Source organism: Astatotilapia calliptera, chromosome 19, assembly GCF_964374335.1.
Source record: "Astatotilapia calliptera chromosome 19, fAstCal68.1, whole genome shotgun sequence".
In the NCBI taxonomy this organism is placed as follows: domain Eukaryota; kingdom Metazoa; phylum Chordata; class Actinopteri; order Cichliformes; family Cichlidae; genus Astatotilapia; species Astatotilapia calliptera.
In genome coordinates, this window is record NC_137440.1 from 197,060 (window position 1) to 212,230 (window position 15,171).

The window sequence follows — 15,171 nt, forward strand, 5'->3', positions numbered from 1 at the left end:
CAGGATATGTACTGTGTCCACCAAAAAACTGTTTAAACACCATGAAACAGTTTCAACCTATTAACAGCAAAGACCTGGAGGACATCTTAGGTGAACTGAACTCCTCCTGCTGTTTAGATGTCCTGCCAACAAGTTTTTTCAAAAAGGTCTCAAAGACTTTAGAGTCAGACCTGTTACAGATCGTCAACTTTTCTTTATTATCAGGTGTGTTTCCAGAATCACTCAAAACTGCTGTAATCAAACCTGTACTGAAAAAGGACAATCTTGACAAGACACAAATGAACAACTACAGGCCGATCTCAAATCTCCAGTTTTTAAGTAAGATCATTGAAAAAGCAGTTTCTCAACAGCTCAGTTACTTCTTAAAACAGAATAACTGCTACGATGCCTTCCAGTCAGGTTTTAGACAGAACCACAGCACTGAAACCGCTCTGACCAAAGTGTTTAATGACATATGTCTGAATACAGACAGTGGAAAAATGTCAGTCCTAGTTTTACTGGATCTCAGTGCAGCATTTGATACAGTTGACCACAACATATTACTCAAACGACTGGAGAACTGGACAGGTCTTTCAGGAACTGTACTAAACTGGTTCAAAACATACGTAGAAAACAGGAAATACTTTGTATCAATAGGTAACTTCACATCTGAGCAGACAAGTATCACATGTGGAGTTCCCCAAGGTTCCATCTTGGGACCCCTTCTGTTTAACATTTACATGCTCCCACTGGCACAGATTATAAACAACAACAAAATAAACTATCACAGCTATGCAGATGACACACAAATATATATCACAATGTCACCAGGAGACCGAGGCCCTGTACAGGCTCTTGGTAAATGCATTGAGGAAATCAATGACTGGTTGTGCCACAATTTTCTCCAGCTAAACAAAAACAAAACTGAGGTAATAGTCTTTGGCGCCAAAGAAAAACGATTACAGGTCACCAGAGAACTTCAATCTATACATCTAAAAACCACAAACCAGGCGAGAAATTTGGGTGTAGTGATGGATGCAGACCTAAACTTAGAAAAACACATTAAGACAATAACAAAGTCAGCTTACTATCACCTCAAGAATATTTCAAGGATAAAAGATCTGATGTCTCAACAGGACCTGGAAAAACTAGTCCATGCATTCATCTTTAGTAGGCTTGATTACTGTAACAGCATCTTTACAGGTCTACCTAAAAAATCAGTCAGACAACTACAGCTCATTCAGAACTCTGCTGCTCGAGTCCTCACTAAGACCAAAAAAGTGGACCACATCAGTCCAGCTCTGAGGTCCTTACACTGGCTGCCTGTCCGTCAGAGGATAGACTTTAAAGTTCTGATGCTGGCCTATAAAGCTCTGAATGGTTTAGGACCAAAATACATCAGTGACCTCCTGACCCAGTATGAACCTTCCAGATCCCTCAGGTCATCTGGATCCGGTCTTTTATCAGTTCCCAGAGTCAGAACCAGACACGGAGAAGCTGCATTCAGCTTTTATGCTCCTTATATCTGGAACAAACTCCCAGAAAGCCTCAGATCAGCTGAAACACTCAGTTTATTTAAATCCAGGTTGAAGACTCACCTGTTCTCAGCTGCATTTGAATAAAGCACCAAATCCACACTTTAAGCTTAAATTTCAAAACTTACATTTAACTACTGATTTTATCTACTGTTCTGATTTTATCTGTTTTGATTTTATATACTGTTGTTTGTTTGTTTGTTAATTAGTTAGTTAGTTTATTTGCTTGTTTTATTCAATTTTAAATCATGCTTTTTATTTGTTCTTGTTTCTAATGTCTCTGTAAAGCACTTTGAATCACCTTGTTGTTGAATTGTGCTATACAAATAAACTTGCCTTGCCTTGCCTAGGAGCTCCTTCTTGGGTTGTAAATGTGAAGGAGGAGAGGCAGAGAGGAAAGCGTTTATAGGCAAGTTTATTTAGATATGCTGTAAAGAAAATGTTACTTTGAATGGGCCAAATCACTAAAAATCACTGGTTTAAATCATAACAGAAGGCAGGTAACAAAACCCACTTATAGCCCGTCCAGACCAGCCTGAGTGTGATCTGCTTAACGCACGCCAGGCCTGCAACTGAAAATCAACTGAAGGATGATGAATGGTGGCTGTAAGGCTGCTGGATTCAGTAAATGAAGGTTGGATAAACATGTCCGCTGCAGTCTGAGAGTGCTGAACATGGTCAGCTGGGGTACACGCTCGTTACAGTGTCATGGCTCACGGTCCACGTCCGAGTGGACTCCTAAAAATAATTATCGATGACAGTTTCCAGTTTGACCTAATGGAAAGACACAAGTTATCCCAGTAGCGGGAGCAGACCAACAGCTGAAACTACTGATCCAAAACAGAAGACTTGTCAGTAGTGATGGGACGTTCTGTATCGAGGCTTCGGAGCGTGTGTCGAGTAATGGAGGGGGCGTTTCCGCGAAGCGCGTATCGAGGCTTGCTTCATTTATGGGAGGAGCTGAAAATGATGACGTCCGAAGCCTCGCTGCCCGGCTGTACCACGTGACTGGTTCATGAAGCGGTTCGAACTTTGCCGCGAGATATGACAGCGATATAAACCCCTCAGACTTCATTCAAAAATGTGGGTGTTTGATGGAGAGTTGTTAGTGAGAGTTTGGAGACCGTATGGAGGTTTATGAGAGTGAGGAGAGAAAGTCAGGAGAGAATGGAGCCAGCTAAGAAGAGGAGGATGTCCTCCCCTGTGTGGGAACATTTTGATCTTATTCCTCCCAACAAGGTATGTAAATTTCTACAGAAGATGTATTTCCATGATACTGATGGTGCAATACAATTTATGTTGAGCTGTCTTGACTTTTGTACAAGGTGAAGTGTTTGCTATGTGCCAGGGAGCTGGGATATAACAACAACACCTCATCCATGCTTAGGCACTACAGAGCTTTGCATGAGAATAAGGGGGACACCGATTGTGGAGCAAGACCAGGTGAGCCATCAAATGCAGTGATAATATAGGATGCAGTAATGTTACTAAATGATATAACAATATTATACAACTGTTATAAGTTACGTGTGTGATATTTATATTTGTGCTTTATCTTTATTGTCTTTCCTCAGGAGAACAATCTCAAATAGATGAAGACCTGGTCAGCATGGTGATTGAGGACTCCCAGCCATTTAGCATTGTGGAGGACAAAGGATTCAAAAGATTTGTTAAATCATTAAATCCCAGCTATGTTCTCCCCACTAAAAAGGTCGTAAAAGCAGTGAAAATTTAGTTTTTACAGAATAAAATGTGAACAGGCAGGACTGAGGCTCAAAGCCTCAGTGTGTAGCTGTCCATACCTCAACATTACAAAAGCACAACTACTGTCCACACCCCAACCACACCTCACCTCACAGTAAATGATCATTTCCATTTCAAGCATTTCCAAATAATCATTTCCCATACTGCCAGTATAAATATACACAGTATACTGCATCACTACAATATAGATGTTTTACACACTCCTTTTGTTGTTGACATTTACAGGCTGTGTGCAAAATGCCACACTCTTCAAATTCATGCCAGCTATTATTTTTACGTCCAGTAGGTGTCCTGCTAGAGCAAATGAAGCTTCATGAAGCTTCGCGTTGGGGTGAACCAATTGGATGAAAAGCTTCAGTGCTTCATGGGGCTTCATCTGCCCATCACTACTTGTCAGGGCTCTGTGTGCAGGCGGATGGAGAGGAGGATCCAAATGCGAGACTCTGAGACTGAATTGAAACTGAGAACCTTAGCTTTACTGGTGATAAACGAAAACATGACCTGACCAATGACACTGAGAACTAAACACACAGGCATAATTCTGAGGGTACGACGAGGAAAACACAGGGCTAATATACACAGGGCGGTAATCAGGGAATGGGCAACAGGAGGGAGACACAGCTGGGAGAAATTGGACTAACGAGACAGGGGGAGCAAAGCTGCACACACCAACATAAGACAGACTTTCACAATAAAACAGGAAATAAGACACAAGGACGCAGACTAAGAAACACAGACGTAACACGGGCAGAACTAAAAGTAAACCAGAATAAGCTGGAACATAGAACATCATCATCACCACAAGCACTAAGAGAATAAGAAAACAACCAAACACACCAAAGTAACTTGAAACGCAGATTCATCATTCAAAAATAAACCAAAACATAACTCAGAATGTCAAACTGACCCAGAACAAGACTTTATCTCCCCAAAACAATTTCTTGATCAGATATCCATACATCAACAAATTTACATCAGGATTAATTTTGGAAAATGTGTCTAAAACAATTATATGTTGAATTGAGTGCTGTGTTTTATCCTGCGGGGACGTCACTCGTTTCAGTAAAAACATTTCAGGTCTGACTGAAATCTGTCATTTCCACCCACGAGGTGAAAGCTTCTCGTTCAGCTCCCTCTTGCCTGCTGCAAACTCTCATTACTCAGCTTCATTTTATCCTGTCAATCTTTCTATTCAAATGATGGAAATTACCTTCATTTTTTCCATTTTGCAGACTGAAATCGAACAGGGCCAGCAGTCAGCAGAAACCACACAGGCATCGACTCTCATTTATAGCTATTATGTTTTTTTAAGGTGTCTGTCGTCACGTTCAGTTTTACTCTGGTGGCTTCAGACGGGAAAAAAGGCTTGAAAGACTCCCTGATCAAACGATTCGCTGAAGACGTGAACGTTGCACAGTTTCATCCCGTTTTTGACAATAGAGGAAACTAGAGTGTGGTTTGATTGCTAAAACAGTGTGCAGTGAACAATGTGTACATTTTATTCAATGTGTGAACAATGGCTAAAGCAAACAAAACAAACAGTTCCTACTGGCCGTCATGTTGTTGTATTTAGATAAAAATAGATACTATACCTTATGTAGACCATATCTAAACAGATGCTGAGCTTCAAAGAAGATCGTTGAGTCAGTAATTAGGCTTAAAAGGGTAGCTGTGCACTCAGACTGGCCTTAGTCTGAGTTTAATGTGAGGATTGTGTGTTGTGTTCATGCTCTGCAGCTGCTCAAACGCTTGAACTTTGGGTGAATGTGATGGGAGTAATGAATACACACACAACACAACACTGTTACATTTGGAGTGTATTTATTTGTATAATAATAATAATAATAATAACAATAATAACCAGTATGCAGTGTAGCATCACTTAGGTGAGAATGTACTGCAGAAAATAATGACAGTTATAAAAATATTTTCTTCGCATGTCCACAGAGACTTGATGGTAGCTTTTAAAACTTTATTGCCCACTCCTCTTCCAAAAATCCAAACATATACAACACCAGCAAAAGCACCTCTGAGGAAGTTAACGAGGACGTGCTTTTCCCCTGCAAAGTCGACAGGAGACGCTTTGTCCAGCAGAGATTATTCGAAATGTAAGGTCTGGGCTGGAAAAAGAACCAGTGTCGTACGTATCAGAGCCTGAGTTTACCTGCCTACCTGCTGCCTGAGTTTAGAACATGTGACCAATTCCTGCAGAAATAAAATCTTTAAAGTAATAAAAAGGTTTTAGTTTAGCGTTTAAATTCCAGTGTTTTTATGTTTATTTTTGCTGTTTTTTAGTCTTATTTTATGTTATTCCTCAGAAAAATAACCAACAATAATACTTTCTATTGCTTCAACTATCATATTCATCAATATTACCCTGACCATTCTACCATAAGGTCTTTTAAAATGTTTCATGTGATATTAATTATTATGACACCATGGGTAGTTCAAATGCAAAAGTTATTGATTTACTTTATAATAGCCCAAATATTTTATGATTGAGCAGTAGAGTGGCAGGGAGGGAGAGAGGGCTGACCCACTGTGAGTGACTCAGGGTGGAGTCAGACCTGGGCCCAGGGAGCTATACTGACACCCAGGCCAGGGTTTCATAATACTTCAACTTGTTAGTGCAGACTGCACCAAAGTAGAGAGAAACAAAGCTACAGCATCGTCTGCATACAAGAACAAACAGTTTGCAGGGTAACTGTTATTAACCTCTGTCTCTCTTCCACAGCATGTCTTTATCCTGTCTTCCTTCTCTCACCCCAACCAATCACAGCAGATGGCCCCGCCCCTCCCTGAGCCTGGTTGTGCTGGAGGTTTCTTCCTGTTAAAAGGGAGTTTTTCCTTCCCACTGTCGCCAAAGTGCTTGCTCATAGGGGCTCATATGATTGTTGGGTTTTTCTCTGTATCTATTATTGTACGATCTACCTTACAATATAAAGCGCCTTGAGGCGACTGCTGTTGTGATTTGGCGCTGTATAAATAAAATTGAATAGAATTGAACTAAAGAGTGGAAATGGATCAGAAATAGTATGTTCACCCACACGTCTGCTGAATAAATAAAGAGAGATAAATGGAACTGAATGCGGGAATGTGGGTTACTGTGGATCGAGCCTTTTGTCATTTGCACATCTGGACCTGAACTTGGACCAACAACAAGTCTGAAGGCACGAAGGGGAGAAAAACTGCAAAGTCGAGTCCTTTATCGTGTATGTGAGTCACATACAGAGCTGTGTGAGCTGTGAATAAGTGACTCCATTGTTTCTCTCTTATACAGCTGTTCTTTTGTTATATCTTTAAATTAAGTCTTCATTTCAAGAGTGGCCTTTTCATCCTGAAACATGAGCTAACAGTGCAAACAGCAAACAAATCAATCAGGGCATGGCCAGATGAACGCTTTGGTGCACTTCTGTGGCTGCCAACATAAAAATCTGGTCAAACAAGGAAAACAGGGTGGCTGATCTACAGTTCAGGAGAATGTGATAATATCCAAACGTAACATAAAGAGAAAATGTCATCCAAGGAAAATATAGAGGCTTCACATAATGTGCAAAAAAAATCATAAACTTCAAGAACATAAATGTAGTAAATGTGGTGTTGGGATAGTTTTCCCTTCATTGGCTGCTGACTGGTTCTTTACTGTTCTTTATAGGGCGATCGTGCCTCAAAGAGTTGGCAGTTCCTCTTGTAACCGGAAGGTTGTCGGTTCGAGCCCCGGCTCGGACAGTCTCGGTTGTTGTGTCCTTGGGCGAGACAGAGGGGCCGATGGTGCGATATGGCAGCCTCGCTTCTGTCAGTCTGCCCCAGGGCAGCTGTGGCTACACCTGTAGCTGCCTCCACCAGTGTGTGAATGTGAGAGTGAATAGTGGAATTGTAAAGCGCTTTGAGGGCCCCGAAAAGCGCTATATAAATGCAATCTATTATTAATATTACTTTTCAATGAATGTGATTCCTGTGCAGACTAAGTCACGTGTCCATGTTTACTGAAGTATTGCTCTAAAACTGTGACAGTGACTGAAAAGATCTGACATGTACGTCGAAACTCAGAAACTACAGTTTTTTATTCATTTATTTTTATGACAAGTGTAAATGTTTCCTTTCATTTGTTGAGCGTATGGTGAAGTGTAACATAATAATATATATTTGTATAAATGATCTATTTTTGATTAAATGAGGCTTCTTTCTGTAAAAAGGTTGTAGAGTCATGAAAACTGTTCAATATATGTGAAAACAAAATACAGAAACCTACTGGTGTTCTTCAGAGGCAACCACCCATTTCCAGCTAATGTGATAATAATGTAGCAGAGGAAAACTAATACCCAGAGGAGCTGAAATAATAATCTGATCATCAGCTGCAGCAGAAAAACACAGAAGGAAAAAGTCACCAGGGAATCCGGGGAAAGCCCATTCGTGCACAAAAGAGTCAAAGTTGTGAAAGAAAGTTCTTAAAACAAAAAAAAGACATTTTAATCATTATGTAAAAACCAAAATGTATAATTTAAACTCCAAATGGTTAAATTAAGCCAGATTTTACAAATACGTAAGAAAGGGGAAAAAATAAAAGTTGTACCTACAGACCCACAGAAATTCAGTCAGGACCTAATGAGATGAATTATGATCCATTAAACCCAAACTGCCGCCTACAATAGAGAGATGACACCCATGGAGAGAGGCAGTCCATGATTTACCCTCCCCGCGGGGCGCAGCAGCCCATCCCAGCTGTCTTTGTTATCCATTTATTTATTTTTAATCATGCTCATTTGTAATCCAGTATTTTTCTTTTCTGTAGCAGAACGAGGGGATGGTAACAAAATCAAAATAAGTCAAAATAAAGACAAAAATAAACAAACGGTAAATGATGGCTTATTTCAGTGTTCCTCTATGCTAACTGTGGAGCCATTTTTCTTGGCAGAAATGGGCTTCCATACATACACATATGAGCAGAGACGATGAATCAGGAATCATAGGTGTGCACGTGTGTTTAACCCTCTCCAGGCAGGCGTTGCCGATTTGCAACAGTTAAAAACCAACAACCTGATTACCCCACATACATATTTTATGAGTTTCTTTACCACTGCAGGACTTGGTTGTGCATTAGCAACAAAAAACTTAATTTGAGCCTGAGAGGGTTAATAATTATGAATCTCTTGTGCTTTTCTAATAGATGCTTCGACCTGTTCACCCACGATGTCAGTTTCTTTAGGATACAAAAATGCTTTACAGTTTAAAATCTTCTTTAATACTTTTTTATAGATTTAATAGAAATCTCAAAACCCAAAGAAAAATTCAGTTAAAACCCCCACACATGTTAAAAACAACAAAATAAAAACAGCCTCCCCTCCCCAACACCATTTTTAAACTATCGTAGGAACAACAGAGGATTTGATTTGACATACTGTTCTTGTTTTATTTGTTGGAAATCTTTATCTAATTTTGTAGTTTAAGGTAACTGTTGGTCTCAGGTAGCATTAAAGTCTTCGGCTCCTACCAGAAACTCTTATTTTGGAATACTAAAATGGTTCTGAAACGCCAACGCTTGAATCCCACTGAAACAGGGATGAGAACTGTCCAAAACAGGTGTCATCATATCGTCAGGTGATGGTCACGTGTTGGTCTTTTATTTATGTGGTTAAATAAATCAGGTGTCCTGTATCCACAGTCAGTTTCCTTGTCCATGGCTTCTTTAGTGGTGCCTTTTTAAAATGCCATTCAGCATGGCTCAGGTTTTGACAAAATCCAACATCTGCACGAAAAGAAAAAGAAATAAAGTGTTTCTCTGCATAATCAAACCGGAGGACGTTTTATGTTCACTCCAGTCAGTAAGACAGAAAGATGTTTGACTCTTCGTTTCTGTGACGAAGGCTGGCGGGCCGTGGCTCAGCGAACGTTCCCTCTGTGAATCTGAAGGCACTTGATGGCAGATGCTGACCTCTCCTCCTTGGTCCGCCACAGACAGACAAATGTCAAAGTAGGCTCTGAAAGTACGTTTTTTATTTTTAAATGCCATTTGCTTGGTCCACCCGCCCACCGAAAGCATAAAAAGATAAGCGAGAGATGACTGTCGGTCCATCTCACAGTACAGTACTGCTGATGTGCTAAGGGGGAGAATGGATTTATGGGGACGTGGATGATGAGAGGGAAAGGTGGGACAGGGGGAAGGCTGACATTCAAGCTGTGCATGTCCTCTCTCCTAACACTGACTTTGCCTGAAAGTTTAAAGAGCTTCGCTGTAGAAAACTGGATGTCAGTCTGGAAACAGAGACATAAGCTGCATCTGCTGATGGGACAACCTGACTGTGATGGGAAACTCTGCATGACCACGTGAAACCTTCGGGGCAGGATGTCGTCAGGGGCAGTACTAAGCTGTAGGTTACCTGTGTTTAGCTCTCAGGGCTCGAGTAAAAGCAGAACAGCAGCCCGTGCAGTAAAGACTGCAACTGTTCTGTCACACATGGAGTGGTTGACTGTACATCAGTTATTTCTACTTTAAAGGCTCATTTTGTAATGAATGAATAACTGTGGGCAGCAGTTCAGTGGGTGTCCTGCAGTGTGTCCAGATGTGTGCTTTGTTTCTTATTTCTCTTTAGCTACCCCACCATTTATTCCAGATGTTTGTCCTTTTCTCCGATTGCCACCATCAATAATGTGCTCCTAACGACTCACCCAGATGGTCCACTGATGTTTGCAAGCCGGGCCTAACTGAACTTTGATCTTTTTAACACAAAACATAAACTTTACTGCTGACAGCTTTATCATTTTGGAAACTTTTACACAGGAATTTGATGACGTATCTTTAAGACAGCAAACTCTTTAAAAACAGGCATCCACGGATTCTTCACCCTAATCCACATTAGGATGTCTAACCAACGAGTGATTCTGATCCTGGACTACCTAAAGACTTTTAGAGCGTGCATCATTTGTTGGTTGCTCCATAATGAGATGGTTAACATCAGACATGTGAAAGATCCCTGACTCAAGACCAGGAGGAAGGACGGGGAAGGGTCAGGAAGTGCCAAATCAAATATCAGGATCGGCTGATTGATGTGGATTTGCTGTGACGACGCCACACAAATAGTTTGTTTTCTTTCTTTTTGGTTCCTCTTTCTTCTTCTGCACACATGCTTGCTGCTAAATGCCAACATTTCCCAGCAGTGCCTCTCAGACCTTCTGGCTTCACGTGTCTGAAATCTATGCTGGAAAACGACTTGTGTTTGTAATGCTGGATTTGCACTAATAACCAGGGCCTTCTGGCAGGATGGGAACATAATTCAAAGTGTGATCTGCCTATAAACATGACATGCTCCTTTATTCATGCAGAGTGATACCCATTAATGATACCAGCACAGGTCCCCATGGCACAGTTTACACAAGTGCCAAAAATAAGGAGCGGCAATCGTGGCTCAAGAGTTGGGCGTTCGCCTTGTAATCGGAAGGTTGCCGGTTCGAGCCCCGGCTCCGACAGTCTCGGTCGTTGTGTCCTTGGGCAAGACACTTCACCCGTTACCTACTGGTGGTGGTCAGAGGGCCCGGTGGCGCCAGTGTCCGGCAGCCTCGCCTCTGTCAGTGCGCCCCAGGGTGGCTGTGGCTACAATGTAGCTGCCATCACCAATGGGTAGATGACTGGATGTGTAAAGTGTTTTCTAGTCCTTAGGGACGAGTAAAGCGCTATATAAATACAGACCATTTACCATTTTACCAATAAGGAGAGAAGAAGAAAATTCATACTTAAACTTCTGGTTCTGCTTTGAAATGATCTGATAAAAGACGTTTAAGCTAAGTCCTTTTGCTCATCAGCAGCCACAGGTGGTACTGCATCAAAAAAACATATTCAAAGAAAATGCTGCTTTGAAATAAAGCTGTAACTTGAACAAAGCTACACCTGAGGAATGTCTTTGGGGGTTAAAATGCCAAACAGGTAACTGTCACCTCCCTACTGCGTGTGCACGGAAGACACGTAAGAAAAATCAACTGTTTATCTCATCGATGTCAAACCAAACAAAGTCCAGCAGCCATCAGAGAGATAAACAGCCGATCTTATTAATTTAATTCTAAATAAAGCTGTCTTATTTACTAAATGAATGCTTTTCCTGGAACACGTCGAGAAATATGGTCACTAATCAGACAATACTGCTGTGGCTTGAAGGTTCTTCAACGTCAGAGCTTGTTGCGCAGCAGTTTCCCCCTGCTTCCAGTCTCTAAGCTCAGCTACTGCAAACACGTCTTGGACTGAAGCTGCTCTGTCAGAAACAGATCGCTGTGACTCGAGAGAGAAGACGAGCCCAATAAAATAAATCTGGCACCTTCAAACTCAACTCTCATGTCACCAAACCATCGTATGGCCTCATGCTTTAGCTATCTCGTCTCTGACTGTATCTTTGGTAGCAGAGGGATGGAGTGGGGTTAAATGTTGGGAATGATGGAGCAGGAATAGGTGGGCAAAGAGTCAAAGGTCGCAATGTCCGACAGAGAGGAGGGGTCACCTCTGCTGGCCAATCAGAGCCAGAATCAGAGTGATGCAGTGCTGCCATATATGTGGCGATGAGGGTGGGGCGAGCGACCTTAGATCTGTGTGGAAAAAAGAAAGAGAGCGAGTATGAATGACTCACAGGGTAAAGACTGCCATGTTTAAATAAAACATTTAAATCAAGTTTAAGCTGCATTTAACCCTTAAAGACCTACCATAGAACCAAGTCCTCCAGAGCTTATAGTATATTTTACATGCTGTGGAGCCATTTTTGGGAGCATTTCAAGTTGCTATACATCAATACAACCATTACAGCCTAAATTTTAATAATATGTATGTATTAAGTGCATAGAAATTACATAAATTGCAAAAAAGTGCAATAAACTCCAAAAACTTTTAAATCGTTTTTGCTTTTTTAACATATATTTCTAGTTAGAGAAATTTAAGAGGCTTATCCCTCAAAACTGTAAATACAAAAAATAGCACAAAATAGTTTCCCACCACAGGAAATTTATTTTGAGTGTCTTCATAGTTTTATTTTTGAAATACACCAATTTTTATACACTGCAGGAAAAACGAAAATAAATATTATAATGCAAATTTGCAAAAAAGCAGCATATGCATCAAAATAAACTATTTCCAGCAGTGCAATATGAGTCCTAAGCATCCCAGAAACGACTCAGGAAGTCATAAAGTCAAACATAACTTTTAAAAACACCAGTATAGGCTCATAAGCCCCTGATGGTAAAAAACTACATTTCCACAAAATGATGTCACTTCCGGTTTCAGGCAGGACATGAAGGACATGCGATAGTTCGCGCTGATGGATGTAGGAAGTGTTACAAACAGCTGATCGGATCGGCAAAGTTTCTGGAATATTATGTTTTTGTTGCTGCAAGTGCTTTTTATGCAGTTTTTGCAAAGCTGTATGTGGAAGGAAACCGTGACCTAGGACAAGCTGATGGCATCAGATGTAAGTACAACTCCTCCGGTTTCATATGTAAAAAAATGATTGCGCTAGCTCACGTGGTTGCAGTGCTACCAGCATCTAAAAATAGTTATGCAAAACGGAGCGTGCCCACTCCGACCGGCTTTAAAGGGTTAAGCGGTGTGAAGCACAGCTGCAGGTGTGCGTGTGAAAGCAGAACTCTGACAAAAACATTTAATGATGTATCAAAATGTGGACTTTTACATTCCTCTGTTTATCAGGACTTCATCTTATCACACAACGGCTACACGGTGCACTGCGCTACTGCAAACACAGACTTAGAGCATAAGTGATTACAAAACAACAACAATCCTTTCACAGCGATTTCACCAAGTTGTAGCTTCACTTGGACGATACATGCTGTAGATGTCTGAGTCGACACTTTGGGCCATTTTCGGTCAGTGAAATAAACTTAAGTTTAAAAAGGAGGCTATTGTTCGAAGGCTCTGAGCATCTTTCATGTTTACAGAACTCAGAAACAAAAAGTATTCAAAACAAGTCCTGGAGGTCTCAGAAAGGAACTGAGTGTGTGTTTGAAGGAGCCATAACAGCTTTGCATCAAGGGCATACTCACTGTTGGGAGGGGGGTCTTTACATTCTCCCTCCTCAATAGCGACATCATCGATGGCAATATCTCCCTCAATACCAGAGCCTCGCACGCCCTCGATCACCATCTGCAGAGACACAGTGACAGGAAGCTCAGAGGAGGTTTGAGAGGAAGTAACTGTGGTTTCTAGAAGACTAGTTGTATATAGTACAGTGGATATACACGGTATCTGTTATATCTGTGGCTGCCATTCCAGGTCGCAGGTTGAGTTTCTTAACCCTCAGATGAGGAAATCTCCAGGTTTTCTCTCAGATTTAGTTAGCAGGCTTCCAGACTCTGTCAATTTAACCTGCTTGCTGACAGGCTTCCTCTCAGACTCTTTCCCTCCTGCTGCACATGAACCAGCTGACTGATACTTTCATTTCCTTGTTAATTAAGCTCAGAACTCGTCAATATATAAGGACAGAGAAAGCAGTTGTGTCAGCTCAGAGTGAAATAGTCTCCTCCTGATGATTTTCATGTATTTAAAGCGATTTCATAAAAGCAGCTGCAGGCAGTCTGACTGTGCTCTGAACATGACGTGTTTTCACAGATTCAGCCATTAAACATTTTTAAAGTACAGAACTTCCCCATACTTTCTGTTCAAGATCGCCTACACCTGTCTCAGTGACAGCAGTGACTCTGCCTGCTATCAAGTATAACAGGCTCCACAGGATAGGCAAACCACATCTGGGCACTTCCATGGTGGTACAGATCCAAAGCAGATGGGGATCAAGAATTCAGACTGGATCAGCCCTGGATCTGTTTATTTCCCAGCTCATTACTTCTATTTTGGATCTATTCACAGTGGCTTATGTTGCCTTAGCACAATATGTAATAGTAATGAATTGCTTCTTTATATTTCTTACGTGGTTCATAGTCCCAACACTATAATAAAACATCTAGCTGGCCAACATATAGACAGCTCTATAAAAGTTTCCCACGATCCCTCAGGACTTCCAGGCCATACTCGGCACAGATGTTCCTGTATACTACGTCAGCCACTTGGTTATGTCGATCCAAGTATGCCCTGCCTGCTAGCATCTTGGTAAATGGACTGACTCTTATGGAGCGCTTTTCTACTCTCCCAGAGTACTCAAAGCACTCTACACAACATGCCACATTCACCCAGTCACTTTCTTCTAACTAACATGCAAACACATTCATTCTGCAACTTTGGGCCAGATACTAACCCCCAAGTTGGTCTCCTCTTTTTTACCCATTGCTGTGATGAATCGTGTTAGGAACTTTGTCTCCAGTCACATACATACTTGACTCTAGTATAGCTGTTGACTGCTGTAACTGATCAGTGTTCTTCTTAAGCTCTGCAGAGCATGCTTTCTGGAGCAGTGCTGCTGCTGTGGCGTGGTGTCTACAGAAGGGCTCTCTGCTCTACAGCTGCTAGTTGTTATGTTGGGTGGTGTGCAGTAAAGAGTCTGTGGATTGGTGTGGTCTGTACCTGAAAGGCTGTAGTTGGGTGGATCTTGACCTTGGCTTGACGCCAGCGGTCTCCTTGGTTACCGGTGAGACTCCAGACCAGGGTATCTGTGACCGCTTGACCTTTCTGACGCAGGAAAACGTTCAGAGCTCCTACAAGACATGAAGCAGCGCTGTTCAACGTTATTTTTATTCATCACGTGGTGTACTTGTGACACGTGGATTTCTGCTTCACTCTCACCTATATGTTTCCCATACATGTGATAATAAAACGCAAAGCAGTAGGTGGGGTTGTTGCTGACAGAGGAGCTTTTGGAGTTGAATGTCGGGGACAACAGTCTGGCTGTGTCGTCCTCCAGCCTTGGCCTTGATGTCTCTATGTACATGTAGAAACCTGACAGATCACAAAAACAGG

The 15,171-nt window shown here is 41.5% G+C and overlaps 1 protein-coding gene and 1 long non-coding RNA gene across 2 annotated transcripts in view; one reads left to right on the forward strand and one right to left on the reverse strand.

The window, feature by feature from the left end:
- Positions 1-1,892: 1,892 nt before the first annotated feature.
- On the forward strand, positions 1,893-3,277 carry LOC145422497 (uncharacterized). The gene is made up of 2 exons (XR_013903797.1): positions 1,893-2,957; positions 3,089-3,277. It is a non-coding gene; the product is annotated as an uncharacterized LOC145422497 (long non-coding RNA).
- A 1,805-nt stretch (positions 3,278-5,082) lies between these two features.
- Positions 5,083-15,171, reverse strand: part of LOC113012614 (MAM domain-containing glycosylphosphatidylinositol anchor protein 2-like) — a 152,783-nt gene continuing 142,694 nt past the window's right edge. Inside the window, exons 14-17 of the mRNA XM_080293934.1 lie at positions 14,998-15,150; positions 14,779-14,909; positions 13,308-13,407; positions 5,083-11,846 (exon numbers count right to left, since the gene is read on the reverse strand). Coding sequence (XP_080150060.1) covers positions 11,758-11,846; positions 13,308-13,407; positions 14,779-14,909; positions 14,998-15,150 — 473 coding nt within the window. The 3' untranslated portion in view covers positions 5,083-11,757. The remainder of the gene's footprint in view (positions 11,847-13,307; positions 13,408-14,778; positions 14,910-14,997; positions 15,151-15,171) is intronic.